The 21,146-nt window shown below is 33.3% G+C and overlaps 1 protein-coding gene across 1 annotated transcript in view; it reads left to right on the forward strand.

Annotated features, from left to right (window-relative positions):
• Positions 1–21,146, forward strand: part of LOC123685389 — a 34,602-nt gene that overhangs the window by 8,944 nt on the left and 4,512 nt on the right. Inside the window, exons 5-18 of the mRNA XM_045625044.1 lie at positions 357–550; positions 622–785; positions 969–1,137; positions 1,194–1,387; positions 6,285–6,616; positions 7,381–7,523; positions 8,306–8,429; positions 9,557–9,700; positions 13,920–14,183; positions 17,144–17,382; positions 19,172–19,389; positions 19,895–19,983; positions 20,061–20,254; positions 20,808–20,971. Of these exons, the coding sequence (XP_045481000.1) occupies positions 357–550; positions 622–785; positions 969–1,137; positions 1,194–1,387; positions 6,285–6,616; positions 7,381–7,523; positions 8,306–8,429; positions 9,557–9,700; positions 13,920–14,183; positions 17,144–17,382; positions 19,172–19,389; positions 19,895–19,983; positions 20,061–20,254; positions 20,808–20,971 (2,632 nt within the window). The remainder of the gene's footprint in view (positions 1–356; positions 551–621; positions 786–968; positions 1,138–1,193; positions 1,388–6,284; positions 6,617–7,380; positions 7,524–8,305; positions 8,430–9,556; positions 9,701–13,919; positions 14,184–17,143; positions 17,383–19,171; positions 19,390–19,894; positions 19,984–20,060; positions 20,255–20,807; positions 20,972–21,146) is intronic.

Consider the following 21,146-nt stretch of genomic DNA (forward strand, 5'->3'; position numbering starts at 1 on the left):
AAATGTTCGGAGGATGTTTTTAATGTAAACGTTAAATCATTCTTCAGCAATATTTTATTGAAAAAATTAACCAAAAAGGTGTAAAATTGTACCAACCGTAAGGAAAAAACTATTGAAGGGGCAAAAATTAATTATTTTCCAAAAAAAAAAAAATTTTCTCGAAAACGGTAAGACTTTTATAATGGGAATTTTGTCATAGCAGGTGGGTTATCCTTTGATCTACATTCTCTCTCGGTTTGACGTGGTCTTTACGAGACACCCTGAATAACTACCCCTTTTAATTTGGGGAAAATTGGAAGATTTTAAGATTCTTGTTTCCGTTGGGCATTTTTAGTTATTTCTCGATCATATTACAGGGAAAAGCCACGATATTCTACAAGCGTTTTCCTACTCTCACACCATAAAGAAGATGGCATCTGAGTCGAATTCTGACGATGGTATGGAATGTATGCATGGTATGAAGACAATTTCAATGTTTTTGATTATTATGGGACACAGGATTATGTTTGCTGTTAGTTCACCTGTAGAAAATCCGGTCTTTGTTGAAAGTGTAAGTATTTCTTGTTTTTTTATCGAATAAACTATTATCTTTTCATATTTTATGTTTTTGTTCGTTTTCAGATATATAGGAAAGCAGAATTCTCAGCGCTTCTCAATGGACCAATCGTTGTTGATACTTTCTTCACAATTTCTGGGTTTTTAGCATGTTATCTAATCTTGCTTGAGATAGAAAAGAGGCAGCAAATGGTCAACGTTTTAATGATCTATTTACATCGTTTTATTAGGTATGTCTTTTTTTCATTTCTTCTTACTTTAAAAATAAAAATAAATATTTGAAAAAATATAATTTAATTGAACAGACTTATCCTGCATCTACTACATTTTTTTACTTTTTTGTTTTGTAGTTCTTTATGCTATATTTTTCCTCACTTTCTTCGTATTAGATTAATTGATTTCTTTTGATTTAGATTGACTCCAGCATACGCTGTGGTACTTGCCTTCTACTGTACCATCTTCATACAGATGGGCGATGGTCCTTTTTGGCAAGAAAGAATAGGCGTTGAGCAAGAACGTTGTCTTGAAACCTGGTGGGCCAATCTCCTTTACCTGAATAATTACATAATGAATGAAAAAATGGTGAGTTTGAAAAAAAAATCAGAAAGACCACAATACCATTGAAAATTTTTTTGCAGTGTATGTTCCAATCTTGGTACCTAACCTGTGACACCCATTATTTCTTGTTGGTGCCCTTTGCTGCGTACTTGCTGTGGAAGAAGCCTAAGGTTGGGGTGTTTTTCTGTTCCATTATAATCTTGGTGGCCGTTGTGGTGCCATTCATTGTTATCTACAAGAACAAGGAGGAGCCTTTCTTGCTGCTATATATGAAGTGAGTATCCGATCCGTAAATTTTGAAGGTTAAAAATAAGGAAATCTAATAGGAGAATTTGAGTTTTTGGAAATTTGACTATAAACTTTCAGGAAATTGAAAATTTGCAATGGTGAAATGAAATATTCATTCAAAATAAAGGGTGTTATTTTTAGAGCTATAGAACTTTAAATTGCAATAAAATGGATTATTCGATTGATATGAATTTTTTTTATCTGTAAGATAATCTTGTGACCTTACATTTTAAATATGATTTCTGGTATATGACCGCCACGGCTGGCTCGGATGTAGTCCAATCTGGACGTCCAATTTTCGATGACTTTTTCCAACATTTGTGGCCGTATATCGGCAATAACACGGCGAATGTTGTCTTCCAAATGGTCAAGGGTTTGTGGCTTATCCGCTTAGACCAATGATTTTACATAGCCCCACAGAAAGTGGTCTAGCGGTGTTAAATCACAAAATCTTGAAGTCCAATACACAGCTCCAAAACGTGAAATTAGGCGGCCATCAAACGTGTCTTTCAATAAATCGATTGTGGCACGAGCTGTGTGATATATTGCGCCGTCTTGTTGGAACCACAGCTCCTGGACATCGTGGTTGTTCATTTCAGGAATGAAAAAGTTAGTAATCATGGCTCTATACCGATCACCATTGACTGTAACGTTCTGGCCATAATAGTTTTTGAAGAAGTACAGACCAATGGTTCCACCAGCCCATAAAGCACACCAAACAGTCAGTTTTTCTGGATGTAACGGTGTTTCGACATACACTTGAGGATTAGCTTCACTCCAAATGCGGCAGTTTTGTTTGTTGACGTAGCCATTCAACCAGAAGTGCGCTATATCGCTAATGGACGTAGTGCGCGATACGTATTCCGCACAGAACCATTATTTTCGAAATAAAATTGCACTATTTGCAAGCGTTGTTCAGGCGTGAGTCTACTCATGATGAATTGCCAAACCAAACTGAGAATAAATCACTTGACAGCTGTTAAATCGGTCGCCATCTTGAACAATAATGCCAACTTAAAGTTTTATACCTCGAAAAAAACACCATATATATGTACACGATTTTACCGGCCGGACGGACAAAATCAATTTTGACCTCGAATTCCTCATAAGTGAACATAATGCAATCGCTTGAGACCATGCTCAGGTCAAAATTCTAAAGAACGCATAAAATGTAGAGTATATAAATTTTCATTTTAAGTTTCGAGAATGTTTTTCGAAACTCAAAAAGAAAAATCCCGTATTCAAATCTCTCAGAGTGAATTTAACAGTTCTTTCGAGTAAAAAAAATATAATTTATAATTGATGATAATATTTCAGGAACAAACCTTCGAAATGCTATTCTGCATAGTTGAATTTTAACCCGTCCGAATCTTTAAACATGAAATCATAAAATATTAGTCATTTAGCACAATCTTCAGCATAAAATACCGGAAAAATACTTACACTTCTCAGAATTCGCGTCGAGGACATTATTCTACCATTTAACGATCTTTCAACGACAGAATATATTTTTCAAAATTTATTATTCTTGAATAATCCTGTAATTTATATAGGTACAAATGGTGCATATATATTCCTACATTATGAGCTCGTTTTGAATAGAATTCTCAAGAAGATCGGCTCTCAGACAGATATTTGATTCTTTATTCTCGATTTTATGGCTTAAAACAGATATTTTCAATTTTCTCATTTATTTGATGATGAAGACTGTAATTTCCTTTCAAAATGAAATTGTTTTTCTAATACGAGTTCGTCAATAAAATTAATTAATATTTTTGCAGGCTTTTTCCAGAGCTACATTTTGTCCGAATATCTCGGTTCAGTTAGTTAATGGACAAAATCCGTGCAATGATTCCGAAGTTTAATCCATGAGAAATGTTTTTGGAGAATAAATCACTTGACAGCTGTTAAATCGGTCGCCATCTTGAACAGTAATGCCAACTTAAAGTTATCTACCTCGAAAAAAACACCCTTTACTTTAATTTACTGAATACAACCAAGCGTAACTAGAGTTCTCTTTTAGCAATGTTATATTAGAAACCAAATTGGTAATATTCATACCCAAAAATGTAACATTGCCAATTTTCAAAGAAGAATTGTAAATACATAAAAAACTATTGCGGTATTCAATATTTTTCTAAGGATTTTCGGACAGAATCATAATATTTCGAGGTCTAGAATCTACAATTGGAGATTCTTAATGAATTACTTCATATAATGTATTGTTGTATCTTCATAGAAATAAAGCTGAATTCCTTCAGAATAATACAAATTTCACCTACAATACAAGAACAGCCAATATCAATGTTCCCATGCACAGGTTGACTATATCCGAAAAGTGCCCTTCTTATATGTGCATACGAATTTTCAATAATTTGCCCCAAAATATTAAATATATACAGAATTATAGACAATTCAAATCAAAAACTAAGAAGTTCTTGATAGATCTTGAGGTGTATGGTTTAAATGATTATTTTGAACGGAAATTGTAAAATATTTAGTTATAGGTTGAGTTTATTTGAGTAGAGTTAAGTTATGTATTATTGACACTATTTCATTTCTTCTTTATGTATTATCAGGGAATATTTGAAATAAAGTTATCTATCTATCTATCTATCTATCTATCTATAATGGCATAAATCGCAAAAGGAAAAAAATTGAACTTTTCAAGCATACATTCATTATTTTTATATGCGTTTTCGTTTCCTACAGGAAATTGTTCACAACAACGTGATAAAAAATGATGTACCACCTAATTATATGTTTTCATTACTTGTGTCTCTGGAGGTTAAGTGAGCAATTGTTATTTCGTTGAAAAATTACACAAATCCGATTTCAACAAGCTTCAAAAAATCTTCTGATTTTCAACCAGTTTTGAGATATGAATCAAAGGTTCATCACCTTCTGGATGTTTAACGATATACCATAAACTCTTTTTGAACCTTGATCGGTGTTTTTAATAAAACACTCGATCTGTTAAGAATTCATAAATTATTCGAGCGTGGGATCTGTAACAGGACAAGTGTTAAATTTTCCACCCAAATTTATTTTCTTTTGTTTTCATTTCCGCCATTTATTATTTACGATGATTTCGATTAAGGTACACAACTTTGGAAGAACAAGAAATTCGTATTCATCGTTTTTTTCAAATGTCAAGAGATTTTTTACTGGAAAACACGAATGATTCAAAAGAGAACTTTCATGAATGCAGGGAATGCACTGAACTTGAACATGGAATGTAGGTACTTATGTATATGCAATCCGTTTTGGTATATAGTCAATTATTTGTAATTGTAGGAAACCAGAATTATCTCGAGTTGGGGTGGTTGATACAACTTTCAATCCATTCATTTTTACGGTTTCAATGTCAGCTGAGTGTCTCAATTCGAAACCAGTTCCAGATGAAGATGATGTTTCGAGTTCATTTTTAATTGGGCTATAAAAAGATGACATTTCTGAAAAATTTAACCATTTCTTGTTTTGGTTAGTCTAGATTATGGTAATCAAGAAAGGACGAGATAATGACTTATAGTCGAATTCAAGTCTCAGGGTGAAGTCGCAAAAAAAAAAACAGTGGACAAAAGATTGTACCAAAACTCAGAAATTTTTTTTTTGCAAGTATAAAGGTTGTTAGGGTCTTTATTTCTTCATAATAATGGATACATATAGAGGATGTTACATAAGTAGTTGGCCATAACTCAGTGGAGAATGCAAATCATCAAGGACTTCCAGAAAAGTTGCTTGTTGTGTATCCTAAGACTGTCAGTTTCGGAGAACAGAGGCTAAATTTCTGATAACCATCACTTGGGAATGAGCAGTCCGATTTTGTTCAAATTTTGTGGTCTGTTCACTTCATATATAACGAGTGTTTTTTTTCGAGGTATATAACTTTAAGTTGGCATTACTGTTCAAGATGGCGACCGATTTAACAGCTGTTAAGTGATTTATTCTCAGTTTGGTTTGGCAATTCATCATGAATAGACTCACGCCTGAACAACGCTTTCAAATAGTGCAATTTTATTTTGAAAATAATGGTTCTGTGCGGAATACGTATCGCGCACTACGTCCATTTTATTTTGTTTAGCGATGAAGCGCACTTCTGGTTGAATGGTTACGTCAAAAAACAAAACTGCCGCATTTGGATTGAAGCTTATCCTCAAGTGTATGTCGAAACCCCGTTACATCTAGAAAAACTGACTATTTGGTGCGCTTTATGGGCTGGTGAAATCATTGGTCCGTACTTCTTCAAAAACAATGATGGCCAGAACGTTACAGTCAATGGTGATCGGCATAGAGCCATGATTACTAACTTTTTCATTCCTGAATTGAACAACCATGATGTCCAGGAGCTGTGGTTCCAACAGACCGGCGCGAGATATCACACAGCTCGTGCCACAAACGATTTATTGAAAGACACGTTTGGTGACCGCCTAATTTCACGTATGGACCTGTGAATTGGCCTCCAAGATCTCGTGATTTAACACCGCTAGACTACTTTCTGTGGGGCTATGTGAAGTCATTGGTCTATGCGGATAAGCCACAAACCTTTGACCATTTGGAAGACAACATTCGCCGTGTTATTGCCGATATACGGCCACAAATGTTGGAAAAAGTAATCGAAAATTGGACGTCCAGATTGGACTACATCCGAGCCAGCCGTGGCGGTCATATGCCAGAAATCATATTTAAAATGTAATGCCACAAGATTATCTTGCGGATAAATAAAATTTATGTCAATGGAATAATCCATCGTTGTTTTATTGAAATTTAAAGTTCTTTACCTCTAAAAAAACACCCTTATTCAGATGTTCATTTTTAATTTCAGTTTGTTACCTACACTTATTCACACTTCTCATCTGAACCGAATTAATCCATAATTTCAGGTTGCTGAGGGACCCAGTGGCCAACAAGACTTTCCAGTCCATTTACACTCCCAGTCACATGAGGATGAGCCCATACTTTATTGGAGTCCTCGGAGGCTACGCCAAGTTCAGAATGAGGAAATCTGGAGCCAAAATCCCGAACAAAATCGTCTACCCCACCTGGGTGGCGGGTTTCATAATAGCCTTTGGAATCATCTTCACAGGGTTCTTATTCTACGTCCCTACGGAACATAGAGACTACGTGGTGTCTGGATTGTATGGTTCTTTGCATCACTTTTTGTGGAGTTCTTGCATGGCTATGTTGATCATTTTTGTATCGGAAGGATACGGAGGTAGGTTCGAATTCAGATCACAAAATACGCTAATTTTATTTATCCCTTCTGGTTTTCATATAGGGTAAAATATGATATTGTGAATAGGGAAAATTGTATATTGAAAAAATTATGCATTTATGTCATTCACCTCATAAAAAATGATAACAAAAATTGGTTTTATCTATAGGAGCCTTCAATTTACATGCGAAAAAAATTTTCCTGCATAAGCTGTTAAAATTTACCCTTTTTTTATAGGGGTATACTATAGATTTTAGGTAATATCACATTTGAAAGCTACTTACATCAAGAACATACATTTAATGAATATTATACAGGGCGGTTCAAAATAAAGTCCCGTATTTGCGAGGCTATAAGCCACTTTCTTGTCGAAAATTCAAATTTTCCTATAGATTTCTTGTGAGATGAAGCTTATCTTTCATCTCAGAAGAAACTTGAGGATATAAGGAATATTATGCAAAAAGTTTGAGCACTCTATGGCTCTCCCATCAACAGTTATAAGCCTCGAAAATACAGGAAGTTTTTGTGACCCGCTCTGTATTATTAGATACATACAGTGTGTGTCCCAATATATATTTCCCAATATATTTCTGCTGATTTATTAGACAACTTACCTAATTGATGGTGAAAAAAAATTGTACCGTAGATAACAATTTTTTGAGAAAATAATACAATAATCAACATTGTCGCTTTTACTGCTAGATACCTAATGTACTATTTTTCAATTGTTGAGAAATATACTTCTAATTTGATTTTTTTCGCAGCTTGGTTTGCACCTTTCCTAAATTGGAGACCGTGGGCACTTTTAGGAAGAATCACTTATACAGCTTATCTTTGCCAAGGTGCAATACTGCTCTATAATGCTGCAATCACTAGGTCACCAGTTTACACTGGAATGTTCAACTTGGTAAGTAAAATCTTCTACGTCTTCTTCATAATTAAGGAAAATTACAATTTGTACAGGGTTTTCCAATAAGAGGTTTCATTTTGAATAGGCCAATATCTGAGCAGTTGTCACCTTTGGAGCTGTTATCTTTTGACATTTGACAAGTAAAAACTACGCCATTTCTAAAAATGTATCGATACAAGCTGCAACAATGCATTTAAATTGTTAAAATTAATAAAATTCACTACAAATATGCTGGAAAATTTGTAATCACAGTTCGAAAAACTAAAGCACTATCTCAGCCGAGAATAGTGAAACTGGTGAAAAAATTTGAGCTGATAGGACAAGTTAGTAATGTGAAGAACTGAAACCGTTTGCGTCCATCAATGACAATATTGTTGCTGTAGCCCGTAATGTTGACCAAAACCAGGTTTATCGATTCTTCGTCGATCTTGGGAATTATAGGAATTTCACAATTAATGATTTTTTATGTCCGGAATAGGAAGATATTGATGTGGAGGATGTTTATATTCGACAAGACGGCGTTACATCCTACACAAGCAACGAAAAAATTGCAATTATCGAGGTTATCGAGTTATCGAGGATATACAGCCACAAATTTGCGAATTGGTCATTTAAAATAATCATTTAAAATTTTATTGAAAGGATATGTTGTTACAACCTTCATTGTGGCCGCCATTTGGTTGATATAGTTTTTTTTATTATCAAAATGGGAACGCTCATTGGAAAACCTTCAAATCAAATTTTGGAGAGAATATTCATTCAAATATTTTTTTTTTCAGTTCAGCTTCACTTCTTCAGATATCGTTTTATCATATGTTGCTGGATTCTGCCTGAGTTTAGTTTTTGAATCTCCCATCATACAATTGGAGAAAATAATCCTGAGAGGAACTCCTAAAAATGATGGTGAGTATAATGCAATTTCTCATTTTGAAAATTTACAGTTGTGGAAAATTTCCAATAATAACGGTAACTTTGAAATATAGGGTGTTTTTTTTCGAGGTATATAACTTTAAGTTGGCATTACTGTTCAAGATGGCGACCGATTTAACAGCTGTCAAGTGATTTATTTTCAGTTTGGTTTGGCAATTCATCATGAATAGACTTACGCCTGAACAACGCTTGCAAATAGTGCAATTTTATTTCGAAAATAATGATTCTGTGTGGAATACGTATCGCGCACTACGTTCATTTTATTTTGTTTAGCGATGAAGGGCACTTCTGGTTGAATGGCTACGCCAACAAACAAAACTGCCGCATTTGGAGTGAAGCTAATCCTCAAGTGTATGTCGAAACACCGTTTTACATCCAGAAAAACTGACTGTTTGGTGCGCTTTATGGGCTGGTAGAATCATTGGTCCGTACTTCTTCAAAAACGATGATGGCCAGAACGTTACAGTCAATGGTGATTGGTATAGAGCCATGATTACTAACTTTTTCAACAACCATGATGTCCAGGAGCTGTGGTTCCAACAAGACGGCGCAACATGTCACACAGCTCGTGCCACTATCGATTTATTGAAAGACACGTTTGGTGACCGCCTAATTTCACGTTTTGGACCTGTGAATTGGCCTCCAAGATCTTGTGATTTAACACCGCTAGACTACTTTCTGTGGGGCTATGTAAAGTCATTGGTCTATGCGGATAAGTCACAAACCCTTGACCATTTGGAAGACAACATTCGCCGTGTTATTGCCGATATACGGCCACAAATGTTGGAAAAAGTCATCGAAAATTGGACGTCCAGATTGGACTACATCCGAGCCAGCCGTGGCGGTCATATGCCAGTTATCATATTTAAAATGTAATGCCACAAGATTATCTTGCGGATAAATAAAATTCATGTCAATCGAATAATCCATCGTTGTTTTATTGCAATTTAAAGTTCTATAGCTCTAAAAAAAACACCCTTTATAATTTCGTTTTCTGTACTTGTACACAAAAGTAGAAGTTCATATGAATTATGTAGTTTCAAAATGACCTGAAAGATTCCCTTACTATATTCTCAATTTTCAAGTAATTTTTTTCACAGATGAACAAGCGGAGAAAAAGAAAATGAAAAAGAAAGGAGTGAGGAATGAGGGTTTCGTAGACATATACATCCCTAAAATAACCACGTTATACCATCCTGACAAGGAAATGGAGATAACAAGAAAAACTCATTTTCAGGAAGGATTCTGAGAAGTATTGATGAGACTTATAATGTGTTAAAAAGTTCCAATTTTGTATATATTAGTGTTAACTTATTTGTGAGAGACTGTTTTGTATTGAATAAAATTTTCGATATTTGGATGATTTGAATTTTGAATATTTCGAAGTTTTTCAGTTTTATCTTGGTATTTTTCATCCCAGTTTTGTATAATTTATTGCTCAAATATGTAGAGCATTTATGATGTGAAGTTCAGAGTTCAAAAGACCACAGAAGTGTGAAAGTGTACAGAGCCGTATCTCCGAAGATTTTTTTCATTCATTATATTTTCTTATATATTTTTTCGTTCATGATTTGAGTCATATACAGGGTGATTCACCGGGATGGCCTATTAGACGTTTATGGAAAACTAATCATAATTTTGAGCTGAAAATTTGCATATTGGGGTTTGAGACAATGATCTTTCTCTCTAAAATATTTTCAGATCTCTGCAACTTCCGGTTATACCGGAAACAGACTACTACTTCCTTATTTCAAATGGCACACCCAGTATATTATTGCATCATTAGATGGTTTTTTTGATGGCAATATGCCATACCTTGGGTAAAAATTCAACGGTTCATGGGTTATTGGGATTCTTATGAAAAAAAAGGTGGCGATGAGGACTCACATTTTTTTGAATATTTCAGCAGAAAAAGCTTTTTTCGAAAAATTTTTTCCTTTTTCGATTCCGCAAATACGTAGTATTATAAGACTGTTTTCGGCTTGAACCAAAAATGTACAGGGTGTTCATAAGAGGATCATGAACTTGGACAACTCAAATTCATCAAAACTCAAGATTTTCAAATTAGAACCTATATTTTTTATTATTTCAGTCGATTCTACGTACAAAAATAGTGGGGGTTACAAACCATATACCTAAAATGAATACTTCAAGAGTTATCGGGGAAGAACTTCAAATGAGGAAAAACCGTGAATCACCCTGTATTTAAGTTTAGCTGATCTTGTGATTATTTCAGGCTTAGTTACTACACAAATTCTAGGGAAGGCTAGCAGTATTTTAAATACTTCCAGATTCCTCGGCATCGTTGCGATGAAAACTGAGTTGTGATCTTTCAGATTATTTCGCCTGTATTTTTTTTTTTTTTATATTTTTGGGCGCCCTTGCGGATCTTGCGCCCGTGGCAAGTGCCACCTTTGCCACGCCTTAGATACGGCCCTGTAAGTGTATATGAGAGGTAATTCATTAGTAAGTATGTCATTGTTGTCGGTTAGGTTATCTCGATGAGAGGTCTCATGATGAGATTCAGCATGAACATTCGTGATTCATGATTATTTTACATGCACATACTAAATGTCAACTTCGTCGGATTTGTTGTTACGGGAATATTCGGTAATTTTTTTTTATATTCTGGTTGAAATTTCTGGTGACACAATTAACGCAAAATTTGTATAGAGCTTGAAATTTTTATTACATTGCCGAGGGAGCTAGCCACGAAAAATATTACGATTCTTTTTTGTTGTTGGAAAAAAAACTACCGCGCATCCACCATTTTGTTGCTTTAGAAATTAGAGGAATGCAATAGAGTCTTCGTGTAACAAATAGAAAGTGAAGTTAACAACTTTTTGTTATTGTAATTAAGGAACCTTCATTAATCTACATATTGATGCTTCTATAGTCAATTTGTTTCTTTAGGGAAATTTCTGCATTAATTCCTAGAATAATACCGAATTCATTTACTGAGGATGGATTAACAATTCCGAAACCATGGGTTGCCGTTCTTTGAACAACTCATTCTTTGAACAGAGCGCTAAATCATTTCTTCAAAATGTTTGTTATTTTCGAATTTTGAGGGAAAAATTCAAAATGAATCGAAAATTTCTTATTCAACTCCCGGATCCCAATATTTACATAACTGGAAAAAATTAAGGTATCAAAACAAATTGCAAATTTTAAGTGATTATTCAAATGGCTCTATTATCGTTAAAAATTTACGTATTGGAAAAGAAGATCATTTTAAAGCTTGTAGTTTCTATGATAGTTTTGAAATCTTATGAAGAAGACACAAAAATTCATATGTCCTATCTAATAAAGATATGTAAGTATTAGAAAAAACAAAAATTTGAATATTATCGAGTCACAAAAACAAAGAAGAACCTCTATACGCTCTATTAGTGATGACGTCACACACCACCGTTTTTGGTTCTCCTGTCAGTGTTCGGAATCCAAACAAACAAATTGTCATCACCATGGGTACCAGGGCACTGTGGGGTTGAAGGAAATGAAAGAGCTGATGAGCTTGCAAAAAGTGCATCAAGGTTAACACCTGCTGGACCTGAGCCTTTCTGTGGGATAGAAAAGACCAATATAAAGCTGCGGTCCAGCTATGGGAGTTGAACAGTAGGACAATCCACTGGACTAACACTCCTAGACTTGTTCAGGCAAAGAAATTCGTGAAGATTTCACCTACCTACGCCAAAAAGCTCCTGAAGCTGTCGCGAGCCGAGCTTCGGGTGATGGTGGGACTGCTGACGGGGCACTGTCGGTACGAACATCATTTGTACCGTATGGGAAAGTCAGCAGACGAGATTTGCAGGCTCTGTGGATCGGAAGCAGAAACAGCCGAACACTTGATATGCAAGTGTCCAGAGCTGACTGGACTAAGAACCATTCACATGGGTAAGCCGGTTCTGGATACCAGAAAGGTAACGGCCAAGGCCCCTAAGGAGGTGGTCAATTTTATAACATCGTTGACGACCTCCCTGGGTTTCTATGAATGAGTAGGGTAGAGAACAAAAGATCTGCATGGTCGCAGTTCCCGGAAGGCTTACCGAACCAAAACGACCCCAGTTCAAATAATAATGATAATGATACATACATACTTGATATTGAAAGTATCCTCCTTGTTACAAACGAACTCCTACAGCTGTTTCTGCCTTGAAGGCCACAAAGTGTTTTAGTTACCCTCTTTTGTAGCCAAAAAACTCTAAATGCCTCTGATGTTTCCCTCCAAAAAATTATTACATATGAGGCTAAAGAATGAAAATTAGAGAAATACGCTAACCTAGCGATATCGTCTGAAGTGCACATTTCTATTCTTCATATCGAAAAAACCGCCGCTGACAACTTTCTGTTTTAGACATCTATACCTATGGGTTCTACAACCCAACTTAGTTTGTAGATGTTGCCCGAGTAACTTTATAGAGAATACTTGTTGAGTTGCATGTGAAAGCAAAACTTGATGAGTTTTTGAATCATTTAATTTCAACCTATTTGCCCGAAACTATTCATTTATCTGCTCCAGCACAATTTTCACTCCATCACGAATCTCTTCCGGGTCCGAACCTTCAACCAACACAGAAGTATCATCAGCATTCAAGGTGATCCCATAACATTCCATACTATCCAGGATGTCATTGATGAAAATGAGGAATAGTATCGGACCCAGGACAGAACCCTGCGGCAATCCCTTACCAATGTCTTCGACAGCCGACCTTCGATCCTTCCACGCAACTTGTTGCTTTCTGTCAGCCAACTACGATGATATCAGATCGAGGTATATCCCTCTAACAATATAATATTCCAGCTTCTCCATGATCGACGGTGTCAAAAGCCTTTGTCCAGTCGAGGAAGATACGGTGCTGCAACCGTAACCGTTTGGCTGATTTTGTTTTCCATCATTAATGGCATACCTTCCTTTTCACAATGAAATGACCATCCATTGATTTCTCCTAAAATATACTAATTTTTATATCGAAATGAAAACCCTTCAGATCGATCGACTAAAATGACATCATAATAACGATAACAAAGTTTCATTTTCAAAATTGAACCATTCAAGAATTCATGGCTTTATAATTTAACGATAGATATGTTCTGCGTCATTGAACCTTCTGCGGGTCAAATATTCGATCCATAAATTTTGAAGGTAAAAAAATCAAGGAACAATCAATTTTTAAAATTGCACCCCATAAAATTGAAAAATTAAAAATTGGTAATGATACCATCATAGACTAATTCTCGACTACGACAAAAAGCACTTCAACTGCCTCACAATCCAGAATATTACACCACTCCATTGTTTTTATTACAACCACTTCATATTAACGTAATTACACCTCAGTTTTCAAAAAAGAGATCAATAAAACGCATTGTAACAAATCAGGCAGTTTAACGAACTTCTTTAGTTTAGATAGAATCAACCTCGACTCGAAGTCGAATATTAAAACAATCATGTCTAACCAGTTCACATCACACTGTTATATTTTCATTATCTTCATTCGTCTATCAGAACTCGAAAAATGATGTTCTCCCATATAGGGGTGCTTTTCGTATTTTTGTTTTTCGGGGGTACGGTGTGTCATAAGTTTGAAGTTGTTGTTGACAATACGACTGTTAATCTCTTGGATTTTCTTATTCCTACTGTTAATTCGAAAAATGAGAGGTGTAGGAATGATAGCCTTTTTTACCGGCAAGAACTTTCGAGATTCACTGTTTGGGCAACTGACAGTACGTATTTTTTGTATATTTTATTAATTTTTTTTATTTCCTCTTGTAGTTTTAATTCAGGAAAACTTTGTTTTTTGCTTAAGAGATTATTATGGAACTGAAGAATAATATGCTTAAAACTTTCTCATTAGAAATATGTGGCGAATATTGAATTGAGTATCTTATTACCCTTATTTGATTTGAAATTTATTTTATTTTGTATTGAAGAATAGGTATTTCTGAAAAAAAAATAAAATAAATTTCTTTTACCGGCAAATGTTTTGAATTCACTGAGTACCTAAGTATTTTTGTGTAAGTGCAATAGGGCCTTTGATTTTTTAGTTCTGATTATTTTTTTCGTTGATAAAATCAAGGACAGAATTATAAAACATAATATGGTGTAACTTCTAGCATTGAAATTTGTAAAAAAACATTTCATTTTTAAAATTCTCATGATATATTTCTTCTATACGAATTTTTGTGTAGAGTGGTTTTTCAAAATATATGTATATTCCAACATATTTCCGAATTTCATCTCTTAGTTCTTTAATAATACTATAATTTCATCAATTCCAATGAACAATATTTTTCCATCTCGTTCAAACAAAGAAAGAAGAGAATCACAGCAAAGGTTCTATTAAAATAGGATTTTAAAAACATGATCTTTTCGAACGATGTAAAAGATTTACCACTAGAAAGAATAAATCAAAATTAAAGTTTTTTCAACTTTATCCTGAATATTCTTTCAATTCCCGAATTGCATTGTATCTTAAATTACGAGTGAACACACAAGTTTTTTAAAAGGAAAATGGTAGACGTAATTCTGATATCAACCTGTTTAGCCAGTTTTGATTACAAAAAAGCACAATGTTTGCATCTGAAAGATTGAGCATGAGGCACAACAGACGATTTCAACTAGTATGAAATAGTCTTCAAAACACTAAAAAGAAGAATTTCCGGTAAATTATATATGATATTGACTGAAAGCTCTTCTTCCTTCAAGGATTTTGAGTTTAGTATTGAATCGAATAAGAATTCTAGAATTTCGGAGATTATTCTGACAAAAGAATGAGAAGTAATGCAAATCAATCTTTTTAATAATGAATGGCTTTGGTTTACCATAAACCTATTTGTTCAATAAGTTGATGAAAATATCATTTTATAACGAATTATGCATAATGTATTGAGCAAGCTTCAGATGGCGTAAATAACTCTAATTGTCCTGAATTCATACCAATACGACACTACATTGGTCTATTACAGTTTAATACAGAATAGATAGAACTATTGAATAATTTGTTTGAATTCGAAGAAGAAATACGTATAAGAATGGAATTTTACATCAGAACTTGAACAAGATCCGGATCTTGACTAATTGATATGATGACTGATAATTTGAATCCTAAAAATCCAGATCTTGTTATCGCTTATTCATTATACAGGATTGGCATTTTATCCTTCAGCTTCATATAATGGTGAATGCTAAATAGATGCAAAAAACCTCTGGTCGAATGATTTACTACTAAAATTCTGCGTGGTTAATATTGTAGGCGGAGAAAATAAAAAAAGTATAAGTCGTTTTTTTGTTTGAACTTTGAACAATTATTTTTTTATAGATTCTAACATTCTGAATTCTTCTTCGAATGTCTTGCTCATGAAATGGGTTGAGAATTCAATTTCTTCATATGGATATACAATATAAATGGAAATTTTAACAATTTGTTTTGGTTCGGAAAAATAAAAAATATAAAGGCTAATTGCATGAAATTTGATAGATGATACAGTTTTCAGTTCCAGTTGTATGAAATTAATGGCGTATTCGACTGGTTGCACCAGTTCGAATTAATTCGAACTGATTATGTCATTTAGCTCTACAAAAATTCAAATTTATTCGCACTGGTGCTGCCAGTCGAATACGCTATAAGACATAAGTGACAAATTAGTCATGATGATGATGATAATATTAAAACTAAAATATGACTCCATGAAGAATGTCATTTTTTTTTCAGGATCAATAGATATTTGCTATATATCTTTATTATTATCCAGGCTACTCCATAATGATATACGTTTTTGTAGACATTTGAAGAAAAAACTTAATATGAACGTACGTCGTAAAAATGCCAACTTTTTAGATATAGGGTGGCAAATTTTCCAGAAAAAAATCTTTTTTTTATAACCACAATTATGTTTTTTGGTACACTTCATTTCTTTTATATTTTGATTGTGAATTAATTATCATTTAATATTAAACTTGAATACCTTCAAAGAAACACGATTTCCATACAAAAATCACACCATAACACTCTTAGTAATTTCTCTATGAAGTAAAACGATTTTCATTTCCTTAAGCGAAAACCATGCGCAAAAAATCAAGTGATCAAATTTGTTTAGAAATGAATGAAAATTTCAAAAATGATTTTCAATTTGAAAAAAATTACAAAAATCGCCCGCTTAATTGGTAGCAAATCATTAAGGAACACCCTGTAAAGATAAAGTTTTCAATTAGAATATAAAAAATTTCAACCATCTGAAGGAAATGTTGGTTAAAATCCAACAGTGTAAAGCTTGGAAGATTTTGAGTAGACGTAGCTGTAAAATCATCGTTTTTCATATTCTGAGATGAATTAGTAAAAAATATTACAAATTCTTCAGTTGCATGACCAAATCTCAATGAAACCGGTTGAATATTTTAATGTGCTTTTATTATATCTAATCCAAAACTTTTGCAACAAAACTGCAATTTACATTTTACTGATTGAATCTCGTCAAATTACATTCCAGTCACTATATATTTCCAGTTTTATTCGAATATAATTATTACCTACTAATTAAATGCTTTTTAAATTTCATTGCAGTTTTTGCAACAATTTTTAGATAACATTGTGAAAATTTTTCCGGATAATTTACATTACAACTCTTTCTTGTATTTGCGATAATTATTTCATTAAATATTTAATGACTCTCACACTTTTTTTCAGTGTTTGATGCAAGTTCAAAGTTTCCATCAGGAATTTTCATAGGGTCAATTTATGATACTGGAAACTTCGATGAATGCGTGAAGGTCAGACTCCCCAAGGAAATTGGTTTTTCTGGGCAACACTGTATGGCCCATTTCAAGTTGAAACCTTTGGAACCAATCTCCGTCAAAAAGACTTACTCCTTGAAGTACGACGAGTACGAGAACATCTTCAATATTTCCACCTGGCTCAAAATAGCTGTGAGTTTCATGATTGATTTTTAAGAGTTTCTCTAAAAAACAAAAAAATGATTTTTTCGTCATTATATTGGGTTATCCATGTCGTGGTCTAGATTTCACAGCCCTCTTTCAATGATATATCAGAAACAGATCTGTAATTCAAAGAGTCATATGTTTAGATGAAGTTTAGCTATTGAACAATATCTACAGCTTGGCTTGTGAAGATTGTGACAACTTACTACAAAAATAATGATACTGTAGTAAGTACTTTTAGTGCATTACGGGCAGATTATGGTTAATATTATTTTCAATCTGACAGTACACTTGGTAAGACAGTGAAAAAATTCGAAGAGACTGAATCTGTTACTGATTTACATAATCGAAATGCACGCTCGACCGAAAATATGGCTGCTGTAAGATAAAGTGTCGAAGAAGATCCAAATTTATCCATTCCTCGGCGCGTACAACATTTGGGCCTTTCTTACGGCACGCTTTGGCGTATTTTGAATCTTGATTTGCATCTCTATCCTTATAAGGTTCAGTTGTCACAAGAACTAAAGCCAGCTGGTCATGGTAAACTCTACAATAGACGAACGAAGCCTTCCAAAGCTCCTGATTTGACATCAGTGTTTTCCCCAAATTTTCGCGTTGTTAACATTTTTGAAAATTATTTGATAGAGAGAAAATTTTCCGTTTTCTAGAAAACCGGAAGTTCGAATGAAGAAACAATTGTTGGAAAATTGTCTCTAGACTTCCTTATTTTGAAAACTAGTCAAATTTGGAAAAATTTTTTTTTTTGAGAAACGGTTTTTTCTCAATAACTTTCTATGCCTTGATTGAATAGTTTTTCCAATAACATATTTGGATAACCCATGGAAAATACTATCATATTGATGGGTCACTTTTCAATTCTGCTCAGAAGATAAGTCACAGTGACCCGCTTACGTGAAACACCCTGTATGTATATTACAGCAGATCAGTTGAAAGAACTTGTATCATTATGAAGCATATTATGACTGAAGCATGCTTAAAGTTACGTTATTATTTCGTCTGTCATGGTCAAACACCTCAAATAAATGCAAACAATTATCAGATATAGGTGTACTTCTTCAAAATAAATATTACGATTTTTCCATCAGTGAAAATCTTATTCTTTCATCGAATTGAATTCATCTGAATAAAATTATATATGGAAGTTCCTGTTTGCGTTGATATATCTCAGCTTTGTGAATTCATTATTTTAATTAAAAAAAATTATCATATACCTATACTCTATTTGTATTTTTTGTGAACACCCATGACTTAAAAAATTGAACATCTTTTTTAGCTAATGACTTTTTTCGAGTTACGATGAATCGTTAAGTTTTAATTGTTTCCGAGCATTAACACAGATATTTCGTGAAATACAAGAAAAAGGATCAAGTGTTTGTTTTGACTTGGTAATTAATTGATTCAAGGCTATCATATTATTTGACCAGTCTTTGCCTTTTAAATTATTTAGCTGAGAGACCACAAGGAATTTGACAGGAATTTCTAGAATATTACAATAATTAATTCCACGAATATGGTTTTTATTTAAGCCAGGGTTGACTTTTCGGTTGAACTATACATGTTTAGAAAATTTGTTATTTTTCGTGTCTTCGATAACCTTCAAAGTTAAGGAAGTTGAACAATGATTGCAAAATATACGATTTCCTATAAATAATATATTACTCATTTGCGTATTCATAACTCTGAATAGTCATTTAAATATTTTAAATTTACCAAAATTAATGATGGTGATTTACCCATTCTTCTTTTTTTGCCATAGAATTATGCTCAGGATGGATCAAAGCATTCAAGGGATGAGAATTTTTTTTCGTTTTGTCTACCATCGACTTGTAGTCATACTGATGTGGAGGAAGTATTGAAAGAAATGATTGAGGATACGAAAGATTATTTTCCATTCTCCTTAGACGTTCATGTGGATCAAAAAAACTGCCAAGTTTGGAGAAATTTCGATTTTTCGTTTGCAGATCAAATTTATATGTGAGTTAAGAGAGTTACTACAATAAGGTCGTAAAATAAAATGAAATAAATATTGAATCATCAGAAATGTGTAAAAAATTTACTCCATTCAAATTGGACTATAATTTTAATATCGACTATGACAAAAATTACCAAAAGAAAAAATAAAATCATCCAAAATTACAATTCGAAAAAATAGCTCAAGAATTGAATAAATAAATCATTATACGAACTGATGTACCTACTTCATTGATCATACTTTAGTGAAATAAACAAGCAAATTAATATTTTCGATTGAAAGAATAATTTTCGGAAATTAAATTCAATTTTTTGGATGACGCAGTCTAATGAACATTTTAATTCAATGAGTCTATACTCTTTAGGTTATCCAATATGAATATTAATTTACAGAACTATACGAAGCTTGTACTTAGTTCTGTAATAACTTGATATTCATATTAAATATAATTATCAACAAGTTGGTGTAGGGTAGTTTGAATATTTTGAATGAAATTTCTATTTTTAGGGCTATTGTTGGCTCCCTGATTCTTATTGGTATCCTAAGTACAGTTTACGATCTAAATAACAAAGGAGAAAGTGACAACAAATCCCCAGGTAATTAAAATTATAAAATTTTCGAGGAACCGTTATCAATGTCATTAAATTACTAACTCAAATTTTTGTATTCACAGGTACCTTACATAATATTTTGAAATCATTTTCGTTCTCAAATACTTGTGAAAAACTAACTACTTTCAAAATAAACGAAGATGGATTCAATTGTCTGAATGGGATGAAGGTTTTGACGATGTGTTTGATCATAATGGGACACAGAATTATGTTTTACATCAGTTCACCATTGTCAGATCCATCTCATTTCGAAGTTGTAAGTATATATTCTTTTTGACCGCTCGTGAACCGATCAGATATCCCTCTATAATTTCGTCACAATGTTTCAATTTTTCGAATTGTGAGCTGGTAATGTTCTTAAACGATGAGGTTTGGCACCAGAATAAGAAAAAAACCAAGCAGAATATTAAAAGAATGATGAAAGTACTGAAGTGTAGTGAAGACAGGTATCGTCTATCTCCCTAGTCTCGGCTTATTTATTAATAGTTATTTCCCTATTTTTTTACCTTCAATGGATGCTCTTGGATACTGTATAATATATACCTATATATCGTATTATCACCAAAGGCGCAATTGGCGCATAATTAGCGTTTAAAACTCCTGACTTCACGTCAGTGCTTCTCTAATATTTTCAATAACTGCCAAACTTTATAAATTTTTCTTATATTCTAAAATGCCTTCAGTAAAAGAAAAAACGGTGTGATTTTAATGTAACATGATATAAATTATAGGAAATTAGCTGTACTGTTAATACCTGAACTTCGTTTGTATTTTACACTTCTACTATGAATGAATATTTTTTTTCATAGTACTACAGAGTGTTTCCTTTCATCTTATTGCTGAATGGACCAATCGTAGTGGACACATTCTTCACTATTTCTGGATTTCTGGGATGTTACATGATGCTACTAGAATTTGATAAAAGGAAGAAAATGATGAACGTTGGATTAGTATACATTCACAGATTTTTGAGGTATTTACAACTAACATATGATTTTTTTCTAAAAACAATATTAGCATCTGAAAATTATTTAAGATTCAAAAATGTTTTCGATAATTGTATTATTTGTTGACTTTGGCGATACAATAAATTCAGAAGAATAATTAAATCATCAATTCCTTGTACAGGTTTTTCCAGTCTTATAGTC

Source organism: Harmonia axyridis, chromosome 7 (genome assembly GCF_914767665.1).
Source record: "Harmonia axyridis chromosome 7, icHarAxyr1.1, whole genome shotgun sequence".
NCBI classification, from domain to species: Eukaryota; Metazoa; Arthropoda; class Insecta; order Coleoptera; family Coccinellidae; genus Harmonia; species Harmonia axyridis.